Raw genomic sequence first — 20,013 nt, forward strand, 5'->3', positions numbered from 1 at the left:
CCGTCGCGGAGCACAGGCTCTGGACGCGCAGGCTCAGCGGCCGTGGCTCACGGGCCTAGCCGCTCCGCGGCATGTGGGATCTGCCCGGACCGGGGCACGAACCCGCGTCCCCTGCATTGGCAGGCGGACTCTCAACCATTGCGCCACCAGAGAAGCCCTATTTAGGTATTTTATGGCGGCAATGCTATGGGAAAATACTTTTAGACTCACAACTAAATGGGGGTAAAATGGGAAAGAATATAGTACAGAAAAGGTATCCCTAGCACCCACACTGTAAACTTGAAATATCATAGTTTCTTGGAGAAATCATTTTTTTTCCAGGTTTGGGGCAAGAACTATACCTGGGGGGAAAAAAAGCAACATTTCCTACTTTGTGCTAAGTGCCATAAAGGCAGTCTCACTTTCCTTCTCTCTCATTTTAAAGCTAAGGGCAATTACAGTAGGTGTATAATAATTAAAAGAAATAAAAACACCACTGCCCAGAGAGTTCCATTATGTGTAACCCACTTAACTAACCTTTCTATATCTAGATGCAGGAAGCTGGTTGATAAATTTCCAGTAGTTGGCCTAAGTTAGCCTGTTGTAAAATCACATCAAGAGCACCAGTGATGGGGCTTCCCTGGTGGCGCAGTGGTTAAGAAGGTTAATTACAGGTTATTCAAATATTAAAAATATCAGCAGGAAAAACTTAATAATTTTTATAAGCAAAACAGTTTCTTAAAAATTCTCCTCCGGGCTGCCTGGCGCGGCGGCGCGGGCTGCGCTCCGCGCGCCTCGCTCCAGCTTTGCGTGCGCTTCGCGGGGCCCCGCCGTCCCTGCGCGTTATGAGCCAGACCGGCTGTGAGGCTGACACATAACAGCGTTCCTAGAGCTTTCTGAGTACTTCGGGGATTTGCATAGGAGCTGGGGATGCTACAAACTGAGGATTTGCTGAAGGGGATGCTAAAGGAGATAAAACCAAGGTGAAGGATGAACCACAGAGAAGATCTGCAAGGTTATCTGCTTGGCTGGTATTGAATGACTTACTCTGCTATGGACTCTTGCCCATTTGGAATTTGCTGGTTCTGAAATTGTGATGGCTGTAGCCAAAGTGGGACACTTCCGAGTGTTACTTGAGTGGGTTTCTGAAGATATGAAGTTCTAATGGAAAGCCCGCCACAAACTTTACAAAAAACCTGCTCCTCCAAAGCCAGAGCCCAAGCCTAAAAAGGCCCCTGCAAAGAAGGGAGAGAAGGTACCCAAAGGGAAAAAGGGGAAAGCTGATGCTGGCAAGGATGGGAATAACCCTGCAGAAAACGGAGTTGCCAAAACAGACCAGGCACAGAAAGCTGAAGGTGCTGGAGATGCCAAGTGAAGTGTGCATTTTTGATAACTGTGTACTTCTGGTGACTGTACAGTTTGAAATACTATTTTTTATCAAGTTTTATAAAAATGCAGAATTTTGTTTTACTTTTTTTTTTTTTAAGCTATGTTGTTAGCATACAGAACACTTCATTGTTGTTTTTTGGGGGAAGAGCACATGTCACTAATAGATTGTCTCTGAAGCTGGATTGACATGGGGAAAAAAAAAACCTTTCCCGTCTGGTTTTGAGAGACTTCCTCTTGGTTCCCAGGACGGAGGGGTTCCTTGATATTGACACACAGTAGCCACCTTGGCACAAATGCCTTGTGGTGTGGAGAAACGAAAATTAGTTTTTACGTCCTCTTCTCCCTCTCCACCTTCAGCATAGACTTGACTCCCTTAACCCAGAGACCTGTTGGAACCTGACCCCCCAAAATTGGTTACCAGTATGTCAGGCAATCTGGACTTTGCATTGTCACCATTGAGATGGTGTCCCTCAAAAGAGCAGCGGTTCCTTTTTTAGATTGTGGATCTTCAGATTGATACTTTTGCCATTTTCATTTCCATTTCCTGAAAGTCAGGGTCGGCTTGTGAAAAGTTGTTAAACAACATACTAAATGTGAAATGTCAACCCTCACTCTAAACTTTCCCTGTTCAGAGCATCACATGAAGACTTAATGGGGTTTTATAGTGGCTTTCTGATTTTGGTAGTCCATTGCAAAAGGGAGTTTGAAAGTTGTTGTATACTGTTAACGATTGTCTGCCCATGTCCTGCCTGAAATACCATGATTGTTTATGAAAAGTATCTTTAATAAAGCTGGATACAGTTTGAAAAAAAAAAAAAAAATTCTCCTCCGGGGCTTCCCTGGTGGTGCAGTGGTTGGGAGTCTGCCTGCTAATGCAGGGGACACGGGTTCGAGCCCTGGTCCGGGAAGATCCCACATGCCGTGGAGCGACTAGGCCCGTGAGCCACAACTATTGAGCCTGGGCGTCTGGAGCCTGTGCTCCTCAAGAGAGGCCGCGATAGTGAGAGGCCCGCACACCACGATGAAGAGTGGCCCCCGCTTGCCACAACTAGAGAAAGCCCTCACACAGGAGCGAAGACCCAACACAGCAAAAATTAATTAATTAATTAATAAACTCCTAAAAAAAAAAAAATTCTCCTCCTCTTGGGTCAAGTTCAGGGTACATAGATCAAGTCACCCAAGATGAACCACGAGAAAATCTACTGCTACCATCTATCTCATTATCCTCACCCACCTAAGCTGAGTCCCAGGTGGTAGGAGCCACACACAGCTAAAGGAAGATTTTAAATGAAAAGGAGCAAGCTTCCTCCACCTATGACTGATGAGGGTAAGTTAATGCGGATGGGAAGAGTATCTTAGTCATGACTCAAGTTATTAAAATATTTACTCTGTACCATTTCCTTTCTTCCAACTAAAGTGTTCCTTTTAGGTTAATCAAAGGACAAACAACTCCACTGACCGTTACGGATTAAAAGAGAACAGACATTTCCATTTTCCATTAACGAATCCAATTTTTTTCTCAGAGTAAATATTTATACGGATATAATTTGATTTTAAACTCTCAATAATATTTCTTCTGATCACTTGTGGTTACCCTTCCACCCCCCAAATAAAGCACATATAAAAGAAGCAGGAGTTCCTCTTCCACTCAGGCTACAGAAAGCCAGAAGAAATGTCACTCCCACCCTATCAACAACAAAAAACCCAGATCAACTACAAAATCGAACTCAACTACAAAAACGAACGCACCAGAGAGCTGAGGTTTTAGGGCAACCAAGTAGTGTGGAATCCAAAGAAAGACATTCCCCTCAAGGAGATATGGGAGGTAAGCAATGGTTCTCCTATGTCTCATGTGCCATGCAAGCAGGTGAGAAGAATTCAACTAAAGAGTTTAATGATTTGCTAAAGGCTAAGTGAAGGCTAGCATGAGAGTAAAGGGTCCCTGGGATCCACAGACACAAAAGGAGTTCATACCCACTTGCAGGTTAGAAAGACTGGAGGCAGAGGGGGGACCAGAGAGCTGCTCTAGGTGGTGCAGACCTGGAAAAAGCTGCCACTAAAAGCAAAGGCAAGAAGCCCTGGGCCCTAGGACTCCTCTCTCCTAGGCAAACAGAAGCTTTAAGCTGCTGGGGGAGGAGTATCAAACCCTGTCAGCCCCAGGGCCCGGGTGAAGACCCACTGCAGCTGGGGAAGAAGTTAACAAGAAAACCCCCTCTTACCCTAGGGGAGGAGCCAGAAGGAGCCCTAGCCCAGGATCCTATGCCAATACCTTTTGAAAACACCATCCATGTAAGAGGGATAATATGACTGAGAAAAAGACTCAACCACAAGATGCATGCACACAGGCCTGAGCCTAAACCAAGACCAAAAAACAAAAATAAAAAAACTCCTGCCCACTACCAGGGTATCCCTCTTCTGATAAGGGAGGGGAGAGCATGGAGAGAAATCCTCCTGAGGCACAGGTGCACAGCAGGGCCAAAAGCTAGGAGTGGAACAAGAACTTTGAGAAAAGAACTTTTTTTTTTCTTGCAGTGCGCGGGCCTCTCACTGTTGTGGCCTCTCCCGTTGCAGAGCACAGGCTCCGGATGCGCAGGCTCAGCGGCCATGGCTCACGGTCCCAGCCACTCCGCGGCATATGGGATCTTCCCGGACCGGGGCACGAACCCATGTCCTCTGCATCGGCAGGTGGACTCTCAACCACTGCGCCACCAGGGAAGCCCCAGAAAAGAACTTTTGAGAAAAGCTTTCCAGCATCCCAGTCCCTACTCTACGCACCAGAAATGGAAGAATTTGAAGCCAGTAGTGCACTGAAGACCATCATAGCAACAACAAAGCCCAACCCTAGTTCAGCCCTGCCCTAAATTGACTTAACCCTTTGAAAGTATTAATTAACTAGTAAAAGAAAAGAGTTGCCCATTGTTGGGTTGTACCTCGCAGGCCTACAAGGTCTGTGCTTGCCCAGCTCTAAAATCAAAGAAAAAGCCCAGAGTCAGCAACAGAGACATCAATGGTGTAATGGATGGGGGACCTTACACAGCTGAAGCAAGGTCCTGGAGCAACACCCCACCATGTGTGGCAGACAGCAGGCAGGACATGGTAGCAGTCTTCACTGCCGGCAGGGGTTAGGGAGTCATAGGATTACCAGTTATAAGAGAATTATGTCAGGTGGGTTCATTAGTTACCAGGGAAACCAGCAGAGGGGCACGCCCCTCATTACGCCTTTGATAAAAACAATCACCAGCTGGAGCAGGGGCAAGAGTGTAGGAAGTTTGGGCATGTGAGTAGGGTACAGGTGAAGCAGGCACTGGTCGAGAAGGGAATGTACAGAGAGCAAGAGAACAGCCATCTTGAGTGGCCTGACCATACACTCATTTCCAGGCATAAATATTTTATTTCAGTCTCTACTGTTTTACATGTGAGGTCCAGCATTCACTCAAAAATTAAGATACACATAAAAAGTACCAGAAAAAAACAATAAAGAGACAAAATAATCAGACTGAGAGATGACCCAGATGTTCAAATTACTGGACAGACATTTAAAATAATTATGATTAATGTGTTAAAGTCTATAGTGGAAGAGATAGAAATATGCATTAATAGATGGATAATTTCAGCAGAGAGATGGAAACTCTAAAAGTCAAACAGAAATGCTAGAAGTTAAAAACAGTAAAGATATTAAAGATAAAGAATGCCACTGAGTGCTCATCATTAGACTCAACGCAACCAGGAAAAAAATCAAGGAATTTGAAGATAAATGAAAAGAAAGTACCCAAAATAGAGCATCCAAGAACTGTGGGACAATACTCAAAAATCTAACAAAAATGTAACTGGAATCCCAGAAGGAGAAGAGAGAAAGAAAGAGGCAAAGCACAGATCAAGCTCAGAGAAGCCAAGAAGGACAAATAACAAAATATCACCTAAACACAACACATTCAAACTGCTAAAAACCCAAGATAAAGATAGCCTTGAAGGTGGCGGGGGTGAGGGGAGAACAATGATCAAGATTGTAACAGATTTCTCATAGGAAACTATGCAAGTAGGACAACTAATTTTCCTTTAAATTACTGAAAGAAAAAACTAACACAGAATAGGACACCTAGCAAAAAGTACCTTCCAAAACTTAAGGTTTGTTTTTCAAATAAAACAAAGCTGAGATAATTCACTGCTAAGCAGGTTTGTACTATAAGAGAAGAAGTGTTACAAGTTTTTCAGGCAGAAGGACTATGGTGCTAGACAGAAATTTGGGTCTATACAAAGAAATGAAGAATGCCCAAAATGGTAAAAATTAGAGTAAAGGTATATTTTCCCCATATTTTTATTCATTCTAAAAGATAATTGACAAGCTAAAGCAAAAATAGTAACAAGGTAAGTAACTAACATAAGTCAAATTATATGTATGACAATAACACAAAAAATGACAGAGGAACTGGACATTTACTATTTTGCATGGAATTTTACACTATACATGAAATGGTAGAATATTACTGGAAGGCAAACTGGAAGAAATTGACATACACAGTAAACTCTAGGTCAAATATAAAACAATTTTTAAAAGAAATATATATAATAAGCCAATGTTGGAGTTAAAACAGTATTTTAAAAAATATTCAGGGACTTCCCTGGCAGCACAGTGATTAGGAATTCACCTGCCAATGCAGGGGACATGGGTTCAAGCCCTGGTCCAGGAAGATACCACGTGCCACAGAGCAACTAAGCCCGTGTGCCACAACTACTGAGCCTGAGCTCTAGAGCCCACGAGCCACAACTACTGAACCCACATGCTGCAGCTACTGAAGCCCGCGCGCCTAGAGTCCGTGCTCTGCAACAAGAGAAGCCACCACAATGAGAAGCCCGCGCACTGCAATGAAGAGTTGCCCCTGCTCACCGCAACTAGAGAAAGCCCATGCACCGCAACAAACCCCCAACACAGACAAAAATAAAATAAGTAAATTTTTTTAAAAAAAGCCTATTTTAGGTGGTTGCCAGAGGTGGGGGGTGGGCAAATGGGTGAAAGGAGTCAAAATAAATAAAATTAAAAAGTTATAAAACAAATAAGTCCTGAGGATACAATGTATGGCGTGGTGTCTACAGTTAATAATAACACTGTACTATATTTGAAAGTTGCTAAGAGAGTAGATATTAGAAATCCTCATCACAATTGGAAAAAAATTCATAACTATATGTGGTGATGGATGTTAACTAGACTTGTGGTCATCATTTCACAATGAAAACAAATATTGAATCATTATGTTGTATACCTGAAACTAATATGTTTTATGTCAATTATATCTCAATTTTAAAAAAATGCTTATTTTAGAAAAGAAATGTTTCAAATCAATTATCTAAGCTGCCACCTTAAAAAACTAGAAAAAGAGCAAATCAACTAAAAGTAAGCAGAAGGAAGGAAATATTAAAAGATACAAGCAGGAATTGAAAACAGAGAGGATATGACAAGAGATCCTACAGACATTAAAAGAATAAGGTAATATTATAATTTTATCTCCATTAATTCGATGACTTAAAGGAAACAGACCAATTCCTTGAAAGATACAAAACACCAAAGCTCACTTGAAAAGAAAGAAAACTTGAACAGTTCTGTATCTCTTAAACAAACTGAATTCCTAGTTAAAAACTTGACATAGAAAACTCCAGATCCAGATGACTTCACTGACAGTCTGTCAAACATTAAAGAAAAAAACATCAATTCAACACAAACTGTTCTAGAAAACAGAATAGGAGGGAACACTTCCCAACTCATTCTATGATGTCAGCATGACCTCAGTTCTAAAACCGGACAAAGGCCTCACAAGAAAACAACAGACCAATACCCCACATGCACATAGATGCAAAAATCCTCATTCAAATGTTAGCAAATCTGACCCAGCAATATATAAAGACAGCAAATCTCTTTTAAAGGGTTTAACCCATTTTTTAATCCTGACCTAGGATTACTCTCAAAGACAGGTGGCATCTAACTCTGTTCCAGATTGTCGTGGTATAAATACAGAATTTAAAGTATCTAACTTTACAAAGCTACTTTCAAAGAAAAGGCACAGCAGACAGTTTAATTTAGGAAATTAAGAGGCAAATTATATAGCCATTGAGACATTATAGAAGAAACTTTAGGGTTAAGAGTAATCTACAGCTTCAAGAACACATGCTCTACTGAAGGGTAATGAACCTACCTCCTTGGTTTCCAAGAAATTTAGATAAAGAGAAAGTTACTAGCCTATACTAAAAAACTCAGTTCAGTTTCCTCAAAGGTTTCTAAGATTATGACCCAAAGCGTAATCCCTTATCTACTTTCTGAACCTATCTATCCAGTCTGGCTTAATTACTTACCTTCAGCCTGGCTAGTGTCTGAGCATGGTTTCTTCTTTGACTCCGAATTCCCGGTTTTCTCATCAACATCCAGTAGAGGAATATAGTCTGTTTTTCCAACAGTTTCTCCCACAACATCATCAAAGGCCTCTGCCTCCAGTGTGGCAATAAAGTCCCGTTTTATCTCTTCCTCAATTTCTGGAGGTGGCTCTGTTAATGCATCTGCAAGACTGAGGTCTGCCATTCTGCACCACTGCAACTGCCTGGTTAAGGGGGAAAAAATGTTTCATATGATGAGAACTGCAAAGGGAAAAACATTCCTAGAAACTCTTGTCATCATTTTAAACAAAAAAGGAATTAAAATCTAAAATTTTAGAGCTAAAAGAGCCTCCCCCATTTTATAGATTAGAAAATCACAGCTCCGTAACAGACAGTCTTACCCAAGGTAAACACTTTTTCTTGCATCTCTGGGAGGTAAATAGAGCAAGTGCCATTTTGTCCTTTTCATTAATAAGAAAAATGAAGTGCAAAAAAACCCCTCTATTTATCCAAGGTTACAGCCAGTAAGATTCAAATCAGGTCTTTTGATTTCAAGTCTTAAAACCCTTTCAACTATTCCATTTATCTTAATTTCCAAATCATGTCACAGAATAATTCTTAAAAATATATACAAAAGGAGGTCAGATTAGGTTATATTCCCATTTTTTTAAAAAAACGGTTCATTATTATCAGGCAAATGAAGTCACTTTTCTTTACCAGGGACTAGGAATATGGACCTTATCTTGTAGGGGTAAGCAGTGCTTCATGAATCACTTGGACATGGCTCTGTCAACTGAACTACTCTTACTAGTTCCCTGATGGCATGAAAAATACAGACAATGTTCTCTGAATTACCTAGGGGAGGCAGTCCCTCTCTGTGGTCACGTACATTAGCATCTTTGCAGAACACCAGGCTTTCAATTTTTAAACATAACCTGAAATTAAGAAGTATATGGGGAGGCTTCCCTGGTGGCACAGTGGTTGGGAGTCCGCCTGCCTTTGCAGGGGACACGGGTTCGTGCCCTGGTCCGCGAGGATCCCACATGCCGCGGAGCCGCTAGGCCCGTGAGCCATGGCCGCTGAGCCTGTGCATCCGGAGCCTGTGCTCTGCAACGGGAGAGGCCACAACAGTGAGAGGCCCCCGTACGGCAAAAAAAAAAAAAAAAAAAAAGTATATGGGGGACTTCCCTGGTGGAGCAGTGGTTAAGAATCTGCCTGTCAATGCAGGGGACGCGGGTTCGAGCCCTGCTCCGGGAAGATCCCACATGTCGCGGAGCAACTAAGCCTGGTGCGGGAAGATCCCACATGCTGCGGAGCAACTAAGCCACAACTACTGAGCCTGTTCTCTAGAGCCCGCAAGCCACAACTACTGAGCCCGCACGCCTAGAGCCTGTGCTCCACGACAGAGGAAGCCACCACAATGAGAAGCCCGCGCACCACAAGGAAGAGTAGCTCCCACTCGCCGCAACCAGAGAAGAGCCCGCACGCAGCAACGAAGACCCAACACAGCCAAGACTAAAATAAATAAAAAAATAAAGAACTTTGCAAAGGCCTGACATATGTCAAAGGGTTCCATAAAGAGGAACTGCTTTTCCCTTTTCTATCTATGATAGCTATTATTACCAGTTAGCCTTTGAAAGCTGTTATGAACAAAAAACAATAAAGAATGTCTATAATTAAGCAGTTTCATTGTCAAAGAGAACTTGTAAGGAACACCTGTACCATCTTTAACAACATACAATAAGAGCCCAACAGATTTATTTGTCCTAGAAATATGTAATTATGACACTTACTTCATGCAATCTTCTCAGACTTTTCCTAATTTATGACACTGGTGAAAATACAGACAAAACCAGCAATTCTTTTTTTTTTTTTTTTTTTGCGGTACGCCGGCCCCTCACTGTTGTGGCCTCTCCCATTGCGGAGCACAGGCTCCGGACGCGCAGGCTCAGCGGCCATGGCTCATGGGCCCAGCCGCTCCGCGGCATGTGGGATCTTCCCGGACCGGGGCATGAACCCGTGTCCCCTGCATCGGCAGGCGGACTCTCAACCACTGCACCACCAGGGAAGCCCTCAAAGGGCAACTTTTTATTCACTGTAATCTTTCCCCTCCTCCCCGCCTCCCAACCTCCCAAATCATTTTCTGGGCTGACATGTGGTTCATGGAATATGAACAGCAGCTTAAATTCAGCCTAAGAGGGTAAAATTGATAGAAAATTAGACAGCTGGAAGTGGGAAGGTCACTTGGCTCCCAGTACATGCATCCAACCACCAAGTATCTGTATCTCAAAACAGTTTAGCTATTCTTTTCATGTCATCACATATAAATAGAAGTATGATTTAAGCACACACACACACACACACACACACACAATCTACTTATGGAAAATGACCCTTGTAAAAGCAATACTAGCTAGTGGAAGTGAAAATACTGGCTTTTAGCCAAAAAGCCCCAGTTTTCAATAAATTAAAGAGAAGACTACTCAATTTTATAGTTATTCTATTCTAAAATATGTGTAAGTATAATAAACTCCTTAGGGGCTCTACAGATCTGTTAAGCTGGTTCTGCAAGTGCTCCAGAATTGATCTTAATAACTTCATGACTGAATGTCATCCCACATTTAACAGAATCATTTAAGGTCACAATATTTATTCATGCCTTAAAATGTTTAGTTATGTATTTTATGGACAAACGGATTTGACACAGTGTTCTTCTCAAACCTGGATATACAGGAAAATTCAAAAACATACCCTTGTTAATGAGAAGTATCTACTTTAAAAATTCTCTCATTGACTATTTATGCTTTTCCTCCTCTATTTGTATAGATAACAGAGAAAATTAACTGAGTTTGGATTTTTTTTAATTTAAGTACAGTTGATTTGCAATGTTTCAGGTGTACAGCAAAGTGATTCAGTTATATACATATTCTTTTTCAGATTCTTTTCCGTTATAGGTTATTACAAGATACTGAATATAGTTCCCTGTTCTGTTAACTTTAAATGGATTTGTTGATAGGAGGCAAGAAACGAAAGCCGGTTAAAGAAGTTTCCATGCTTCACTAGTTCAGTCTGATTCTCACTATCGTTTTGAGTGAGTCACCTTCCGGGGCTGAGTTCCCTAGGCTGTAAAATGAGAGTGGTATGTTAAACGATTCTTGAGGTTGACTATTCTATAAGCTACTTATAATTCAGTTTCATCACTTAAATTAGAAATAAACAAACAAAATTCATATAGATCCTCTGTGTGACTATTATTTTATACATCAAGTACTCTCAGTTATAACTGGGTTCAGGTTTATTAAAAGGTAAAAAGCCTTTCGGCAAAGGGAGAGACTAAAAACCAACTACACAGTGCACAGTGCCTGCTTGAGCAAATCTGACTGGAGCTTAAGAAACTCCACCCAGTTCTGGCTAACATCAAAGGAGACTTGACACCACTCTGCCAGAAAATTAGCCCCATATTATTTAACCAGGCACCAAGAGCGTACCGTTTTCAAGCATAGCACTCTGGACATCTGATCTTTCATTCTGACTTCATGCCTGATGTGAGACTATCTGGTGAGAACGTTTTGAAAATACCTAGGTAAACCAAGGCAAGAGGAAATGACAGGACATGATGATGAAGCACAGAAGAGAATTTTGGCCTCTTGACTATTCTTTTACTATTAATAGCTATGTGCTCATAAAGAATAAATAGGAATACATAATGAGATCACAAGTGCCTTCTCTGTTGTATGGTTTTCTTCAGATCACAAACTCCGGAATTAATTACTGAACTAAAAATATTTTCTAGGTCTATACAGATTAAATAGTGTTCATATCTAACTTAAATGCACAGAAGTATGGGCAAGTTTTCAAGCTCCCAGAAGTCCTTGTGAAAATTTTAGGTCAGTCATATCTATAGTCACTCAGTTGGGATCTGTGCTCATTCTGGTTGATGAGAAATTAGCATTCTAGTTTGCAAATGGCCTGTTGTTGCCTCTGTCCTCCCTTACTAACCTCCCCGCATCCCCGCCCCTGACCAAAGGTGCTGCTTTGAAACTAAACTGGAGGAAGAAAACTCATGAAAAGGAAGAAGAGAAGCCTAATTCCCACCAACATACTCACACACTTTTCTTTTTTTTTTTTTTTTTTTTTTGCGGTATGCGGGCCTCTCACTGTTGTGGCCTCCCCCGTTGCGGAGCACAGGCTCCGGACGCGCAGGCTCCGGACGCGCAGGCCCAGCGGCCATGGCTCAAGGGCCCAGCCGCTCCGCGGCATATGGGATCCTCCCAGACCGGGGCACGAACCCGTATCCCCTGCATCGGCAGGCGGACTCTCAACCACTTGCGCCACCAGGGAGGCCCTTCACACACTTTTCATAACCACTGTAATATTTTCATTTCACTCGGTCACATTAGCCAAACTTCTACCAAGATTCATTCAATGCAGCAGCCAGCATTCTCTTTTAAAGTACAGAATCCTATTTCACAATTTAAAGGGGGCGATAAAGGGACATACACCCCTTGAAGGACCATCATTCCACCTTATGTGAGTTTAGTTATCAAGTAGCTTTCCTCCTAACCCCAGAGATAAATTCCATTGGAAGTGTCTGAGTTTCTGGTTTTAGGATAAAAAGGAAGAGACATAATTTAGCAACATGGAATATTTCAGGGAAAAAAGCAGACCTGGATAAGGTACCAAAGTAGGGAGAAGGTATGTGGGCCCAGAGACCCTAGGAGGTAAGAGAAAGGGAGGTGACAATGCCAAAGGCAAGCTCAACACCTTTCAAAACACTGCCTGTCAGTTTTAGAAAAAAGAAAGAAACTTTCTTCTCAGTAATTGGGACTAGTTTAGAACCAAAATTATCATTTATAACATTGTTTATCTAAGGAAAATGTATTCTGAGTTCCAAATAACCAATTTAAAAAAGAAACATTTAATAATAATTCTTAAAGGTAGGAGACTGTTCATAATACTCACTTAAATTGTACCCATGATGGATATTCTGTTTTGTTTGGGGGGTGGGGGTGGGGTGGAGGGGTGAGTTATGGACAAGACACAGAACTGTAAAGATATGTGGGCTAATATTTTCTTCTACACTTTTTTTTCCATGACAGAGAATTCTGAAGCCAGCACTAAGCCGTTATCCCAGGACAGTGCTGCGGCCAAAAATGCAGGGCTTGTTCCTCAAGCTTGGAAGAAACCCAGCATCCCAAACAGTCCCAGAGACCATTTATAATCTGACATGCTTAAAGGTATAGTCTGCATCATAAAGATTTCACATTCAACATGAGATTTTTTTAGTTTGCCTAGCAAGCTTTCAGTTACTAAATGGGGACTTTATTCCTCAGATTTGTTTTAATGAATTTCTTTCAAAGGCTTATTACATATCAAGCTGAACCTTATTTGTCTGGAGGCTGTGTTCTGTTTTTAATTTATTTAACTAGAACACCTTGATTTATACTTTCAAATGAAACAGTATTTCATTCGAAGTAAAACCAAATATTTATTAAGGACCTCTAGGGGTCCTTATACAGCTCACAGGCACTTATAATCCCTGAAGCTGAGCTAAATTTCTGCTGCTCCTCCCCAGAACCAGACTGGAAACAGCAACAGACAGCTCAGCAACATCTTGACTGTCCTAAGCAATAAACTCCAAACCCCCTGTCGAATATATTAACTTTCCACCCCCAGGTGCCTCCCTACCCACTACAAGGACAACAGCTGTACTATGACCAAGTGATGGAATTTCCAGGCTCAGCGGGGTTCTGTTCATCACCACCATTTGTCCTGCTCATCACAGGATTAGCAACAGGAGAGAGCCCTTGATTACTAGAATAGCTGAGGCCATCAACCAGTGACATTCCTATATGAAAGAACACACTGATACACATTACTTCCATGTAGTCCCCAAAACAAAGTGTTCCTTTTCCCACTGCTAGTTTAGGAAGCCCTGTCCTGTAAGTATAAAAACACTGCACACACACACACAAAAAAAACCACTGCACACACATGCACACACATATTCACATACCCAAGACCTTGCAACACAAGGCTTAAAGCCTAGCTTACTTACTTACAGGGACTATCCAGGCAGCTTAGATTCGGTCCTGACTGAATGCATTTTGGATCTCTAAACAAGCACCTGCCACATTTCTATCCAAGTGAATTTGAATCTATTTCCCCAAGAAGAAGAATCTACACTAGATACCTCCCACTGTTAGCCATGTGATACAGATGGCATGATGTCTGCTGAAGTCCAGTTATATGTGCCAAAACAAGAGATGACAATGACACAGCACTTACATTTCTGTTATAACTGTCCTCAAGACCAAATCTTCAATTTTATCTCAATTTTTTTAAAAGAAGAGCGAAACTTAAGATGATTCTCAATACCTAATGCCCCCAAATTTTGAAAAAAGAGAAAGTATTTTTTAACACTTTCATCCCAGTTAGTCTAACCTCAGTCTAACAGATAAAAAGTTATTCAGAGTTTGCTTACTCTTACCCATAAATTATTTCTAAACACTTAAGATTTCTAAAGGCTTTTTAAAAAACACCAGTTCAAATAATCTAGGATCCAATTCCCTCACTTTAACAGATGACAAAAAGAGAATCAGAGAAAATGAATCACTTATAAATGAAACCGGGATTGAGGATCGGGCTAAGAGGAGACCCAGTGAACACCAGACACAGATCAGGGTGTGACGAAACTGGCAAAATCTTGGAATTTTACAGTCTCTGCTTTAACTTGACACAATGATATCACTATACTTCAAAATCAATTTTTTTTGCTCCACCTTTTCTTCTTAAAGGATGAAGGCAGTTGGGAAGACTCCTAATATCAGGAAAACATATCAGTTGATTTAAAAGGACCCCAATGCCTATTTAAAAACAAAACAAAACTCCTTAGTGTGATATCAAGGCCAAACAATCCTAGAAGACCCAGTCCTACCACCTACTACAATCATCAGCAGTTTTCCACTTGGGGCTCCCTAAATTTTAGTCACATGGGACCAGCTGCCATTTTACAAGCAGACCACTGACTTTATCACTGTATACTCTTGCTCATATTGCTCTCTCAAATTCTCTTTACTTCCTCCTTGTTAGTCTTGAAATTGAGGTCCACATCCTATCACCTTTTCTCTGATTCCTTTTTAGAATCTGTTCTCCCAGTACCATTCAGAACTAATACATCGTCTATACTTCTATTGTAATAAACAGTACAGTCAGATCTATACTGTAGTGAGCTGAATATACTAGCAGCTCCTGTAACCTACTAGGTCCCAAAGGGGAAAGACCATGTCTAAGTGATGTGTATACCTTCTCTTAGTGGATTACTTTATACAGAACATGGGCCAAAACAGCAAAAGCCAACAAAATGAAGGGGATAACTAAACAGATAGTTCTAAAATGGTAAATGGAAGTTAATAAAAACCATGTCTAATCTGAAATTAATCAGAGATGCCAAAGCTACAAAAAGTCAGAACTGGAAAAAGAATCAACAGCAACTTCCCTGGTGGCGCAGTGGTTAAGAATCCGCCTGCCAATGCAGGGGACGCGTGTTCGAGCCCTGGTCCGGGAAGATCCCACATGCCACAGAGCAACTAAGCCTGTGCGCCACAACTACTGAGCCTGTGCTCTAGAGCCTGTGAGCCACCACTACTGAGCCCGCGTGCCGCAACTACTGAAGCCCACATGCCTAGAGCCCATGCTCCGCAACAAGAGAAGCCACTGCAATGAGAAGCACACGCAGCACAAGGAAGGTAGCCCCCGCTCGCCGCAACCAGAGAAAGCCCACGTGCAGCAACGAAGACCCAACGCAGCCAAAAATAAATAAATAAAAATTAATTTAAAAAAAAAACCTCAAAGAAAAAAAAGAATAAACAGATTAAAGGTGGAAGGTCATCAGTAATTAAGAATATTCACCTCATTTCTCCTACTTTCTAAACATGTCCCGTGCCAGAGCAATCATGAAAAAAAAGCCAACCAGGAGTAACCAGACAAGCCAGCTCTCCATGCTGGTCATCTTATCATTATTAGGCAGGGCAACAAAAATAGCTCTCTGCTTTTAGAAAAGCACAACATGATGCAATGTAACAAAAACAAATCGTTTTTTGTTCAAGAGATCAGCTACCACCATCATGTTACTATCACTTTTATAATTAAATAGCTTAAATCTCTATAGTATCAGCTCACATGTCTCTGTCAAGGAGTAACAAATATATTATAGAATTTTAAGCTACTTAGGCTTGGGGAAATTGGATGAAGTAATCACACTTGATCAGCTCTTAGCTTTTGAGAACTATTTTATTTAAGAAAAACCTCTCGGGACTTCCCTGGTGGCGCAATGGTTAAGAATCCGCCTGCCGGGCTTCCCTGGTGGCGCAGTGGTTGAGAGTCCGCCTGCCGATGAAGGGGATGCGGGTTCATGCCTCGGTCTGGGAAGATCCCACATGCCGCTGAGCGGCTGGGCCCGTGAGCCATGGCCGCTGAGCCTGTGCGTCCGGAGCCTGTGCTCCGCAACGGGAGAGGCCACAACAGTGAGAGGCCGGTGTACCGGAAAAAAAAAAAAAAAAAAAGAATCCGCCTGCCAATGCAGGGGACACAGGTTCAGTTCAAGCCCTGGTCCAGGAAGATCCCACATGCAGAGGAGCAATTAAGCCCGTGTGCCACAACTACTGAGCCTGTGCTATAGAGCCCGTGAGCCACAATTACTGAGCCCACGTGCCACAGCTACTGAAGCTCGCAAGCTCTAGGGCCTGTGTGCCGCAACAAGAGAAGCCACCGCAATGAGAAGCCCACGCACCACAACGAAGAGTAGCCCGCGCTCACCAGAACTAGAGAAAGCCCGCGCGCAGCAATGAAGACCCAACGTAGACAAAAATAAATTTAAAAAAGAAAGAAAGAAAAAAAAAAACCTCTCCATCAAGTGAAGTTTCTCTCTGAAGTTCAGAGCCACAGTATGCCACACTTCATTGTAGAAAATGTCAGTGAAAGTGAGGGGAAATGGAAGATAGAACTAAGAGGAGATAGGGATTTGTGCTGATACTTCTGTAATTATTTATCTACAATGTGTGTCTCTTTCAGAGCCCGCCTTGGACTCTGAAATAATACTGGACTCTGAAACAATACTTTTAAGTGAAAACTGAACAAGCAAAGTCAAAAGTCAAAGGAATCTTTCAAGTTATTATTTACCATAACTTTGAACGTTTTACCTGAAATAGAGGAAAAGATCTGAGTTAAAAGTGAAAAGCCACTGGAACAGAATCAATCAGAGACAGAGTTGAGCAATTTCAGTTTTTAAGAGTTAATTCTGAAGGACACCCACAATTGAGAGCTACTGAATTAAGCAATAATCTACCTAATACACTAAAGATAAAGTTCATCAAAATGAAACATAAAACAGGGTTTGTAAAACTTAACACTAGAAAGAGATAAAGTTCTCCCTTGTCGGGAGGGTAGGTGCTTTAGATCCAGTTTACTAGAAGCAGAGCCTGAAACAGGGATTTTTATAGAAGTGGTTTATTGAGGGAGTGCCCTCAGGAGAAAGATGTAGAAGGAAGGGAGCCAGCACTGGTTTCAGCCGAGTCCCCCTGTCTGCCTCTTCCCTGGGAAGCTGTGGAGCACAACAGCAGCACTGAGTCAGTGGCGCCATGAGGGAAGGGGGCCGGGTTTCTGTAACCCTTGTCAAGGCACTCATTGGCTGAGGGACACACTGGCTGGTTAAGTGGATCCAAACAGGGTACCAGTAGCATCTACTGCAGAACATTCAACTGTGTAACAAAAAGGCATACCAGATTGGTGTATATAAATATCAAGCAAAATCAACTCTAAGCAAAAAAACACTAGTAGAAATAAAATGACAAAAAGTTTAATTCACTAAGAGTTATCAATATTAAATATCAAACTTGTACATACCTAACAACACAGATGTGCAAAAATACATAAAACTGATAGTAATGAGGAGAAACAGATGAATCCTCCTTCATAGGGGGATTTGTAATATACCTCTCCCAGCAACTGACACATCAAGTAGACAAAAATCAGCAAATACAATATAAGCTTTGAGCAACTCAGTATACAGGTTTCAACTACTGGACTACAGAGTACACTGGAGAAGACACTTTCTCTTCTAGCACACATGAAACTTTCTTTTTAAAATAAATGTATACTAGGAAATAAAGTCTCATATTTTAAAAATTATTATACAATCCACATTTATGAAACATATAAATAAGTTAGAAATAAAAACCTGAATTTTTTAATGTATTAGGAAATTTTAAAACACTACAAATAACCCATGAGCTAAACCATAATAGAAATGAAAAAATACTAGAACTGAATAATACCAAAAATATTATATAGCAAAGTTTGTGGAATACACCTAAAGAGGGAATTCAAGAATGTCTCCAGCCTTAAGTGCTTATATTAGAGAAGGAAGAAAAACATTAATTAGTTAACATACATCTTAAGAGTTAGATAAAAATAAATCTGAATAAAATCAAAGGAAGGAAATAAAATCATGAACAAAAATAAAGCACAAAGAAACAGAAGAGGATGGACTTCCCTGGTGGTGCAGTGGTTGAGAATCCGCCTGCCAATGCAGCGGACATGGGTTCGAGCCCTGGTCCAGGAAGATCCCACATGCCGCGGAGCAACTAAGCCCGTGTGCCACAACTACTGAGCCTGTGCTCTAGAGCCTGTGAGCCACAACTACTGAGCCTGCGTGCCACAACTACTGAAGCCCGCATGCCAAGAACCAGTGCTATGCAGCAAGAACCTACCTCAATGAGAGGCCTGTGCACCACAATGAAGATTAGCCCACGCTTGCTGCAACTAGAAAAAGCCCGCGTGCAGCAACGCAGACCCAATGCAGCCAAATAAATAAATAAATATATTTTAAAAAAAAAAAAAAGATTGATCCTTTAAAAAAAAAAAAAAGAAACAGAAGAGATCAGCAAAGCAAAACTCCTCTTTGAGGACTGATGAAGTTAACAAACCACTGGGAAGACTGACAAAAAAAGAAGAGAAGGCACAAATGAACAATTTTAGGAAGGAAAAAGAATAATGCCACAAATGCAGGAGAGAGAAAAAAAGATAATATAAAACTATGCCAACAAATTTGAAGATCAGATAAAAAACATCAATTCCTAAGAGTATATATCACAAAAACTGATCCAAAATATAATAAATAGAAAACCTAAACAGTACAAAATCAATTAAAGAAATTGAAACAGTATTTTTAAATCTTCCAAATACACACACACACACACACACACACAAACACACACACATATCCTACAAAGGGTTATATAGAAGTTCTACTAAATATTTAAGGTGCTGATCTAACACAAACTCTAGAAATTAGAAAAAGAATGCTCCCCAACTCATTTTATGAAACTAATATCAATATAAGTATAATGTAGTAGAGGCCGGGGTCCACACTGGACCACCAGAGGTTCAAATTTGGGTTCTACCATTTAGTATCTATGTGACCTTGGGCAAGTTTCTTAACTTCTTTACTTCAGCTTCCTCAAATATAAGTTGGGGATAACAGAATTAACTACTTCTGGATCTGTTAATATTTAAAATGTTAGAACAGTGCCTGGAACACTGTATGTGCTTTAGGTATTTGCTAGTGATTACTATATGATTATTGGTAATATACCCCAATATCAAAACCAGACAAGAATACAGTAATGGAAAATTATAAGCAAAAGTAAACTTATGAACTTAGATCGCAGGTCAGCAAATATTTTCTGTAAAGAGCCAGATAATAAATTGTTTAAACTCTGAGGCCCATATAATCTCTGTCACAAATACAGGCAGTCCTTGCTTTGCAAGGTTCTAACATCCACAAATTTCAATTACCATAGTTTAGCTAAATAACACCAGTCCTTCAACAACCTGTTTCAAGTTCCAGTTACCATGGTATATTAACTGTAAGTAATTGCATAAAGCACAAAATTTGCTGCTAGCTCTTCAGTCCACAAATCACTACATAAATAACAGGTGTGCATCAAGATCAGTGACCTATCACATCATAAAGTATGTTAGTGACTGGTCACTGAGCATCTGTTATTCAGTTCATACACAAACAGTTGTGTTGCCTCGTCTCCCAGTGATAAACCCATGTGACATTTTGTAAAAAGGATAGGTGTAAGAGGGAACTGGTCAACAAAAACGAAAAGTGCAGCAAAGAACTAAAAAGGAGCAACATTGGAAGTGAAATCCAAATCGAATGTGAACGGAGTTACAGAAGTAACAGCTACGCTGTGGGATGTTGACTCTACCGTCATT

General features: G+C 41.1%; 1 protein-coding gene across 15 annotated transcripts in view; it reads right to left on the reverse strand.

The window, feature by feature from the left end:
* MAP4 (microtubule associated protein 4) overlaps positions 1–20,013 on the reverse strand; it is a 176,087-nt gene that overhangs the window by 105,767 nt on the left and 50,307 nt on the right. For all 15 annotated transcript variants that reach the window (XM_060111181.1, XM_060111180.1, XM_060111179.1 and 12 more), the window contains one exon: positions 7,711–7,952. In XM_060111181.1, coding sequence (XP_059967164.1) covers positions 7,711–7,933 — 223 coding nt within the window. In that variant the 5' untranslated portion in view covers positions 7,934–7,952. The remainder of the gene's footprint in view (positions 1–7,710; positions 7,953–20,013) is intronic.

This window comes from Mesoplodon densirostris, chromosome 10 (genome assembly GCF_025265405.1).
Source record: "Mesoplodon densirostris isolate mMesDen1 chromosome 10, mMesDen1 primary haplotype, whole genome shotgun sequence".
NCBI lineage: Eukaryota > Metazoa > Chordata > Mammalia > Artiodactyla > Ziphiidae > Mesoplodon > Mesoplodon densirostris.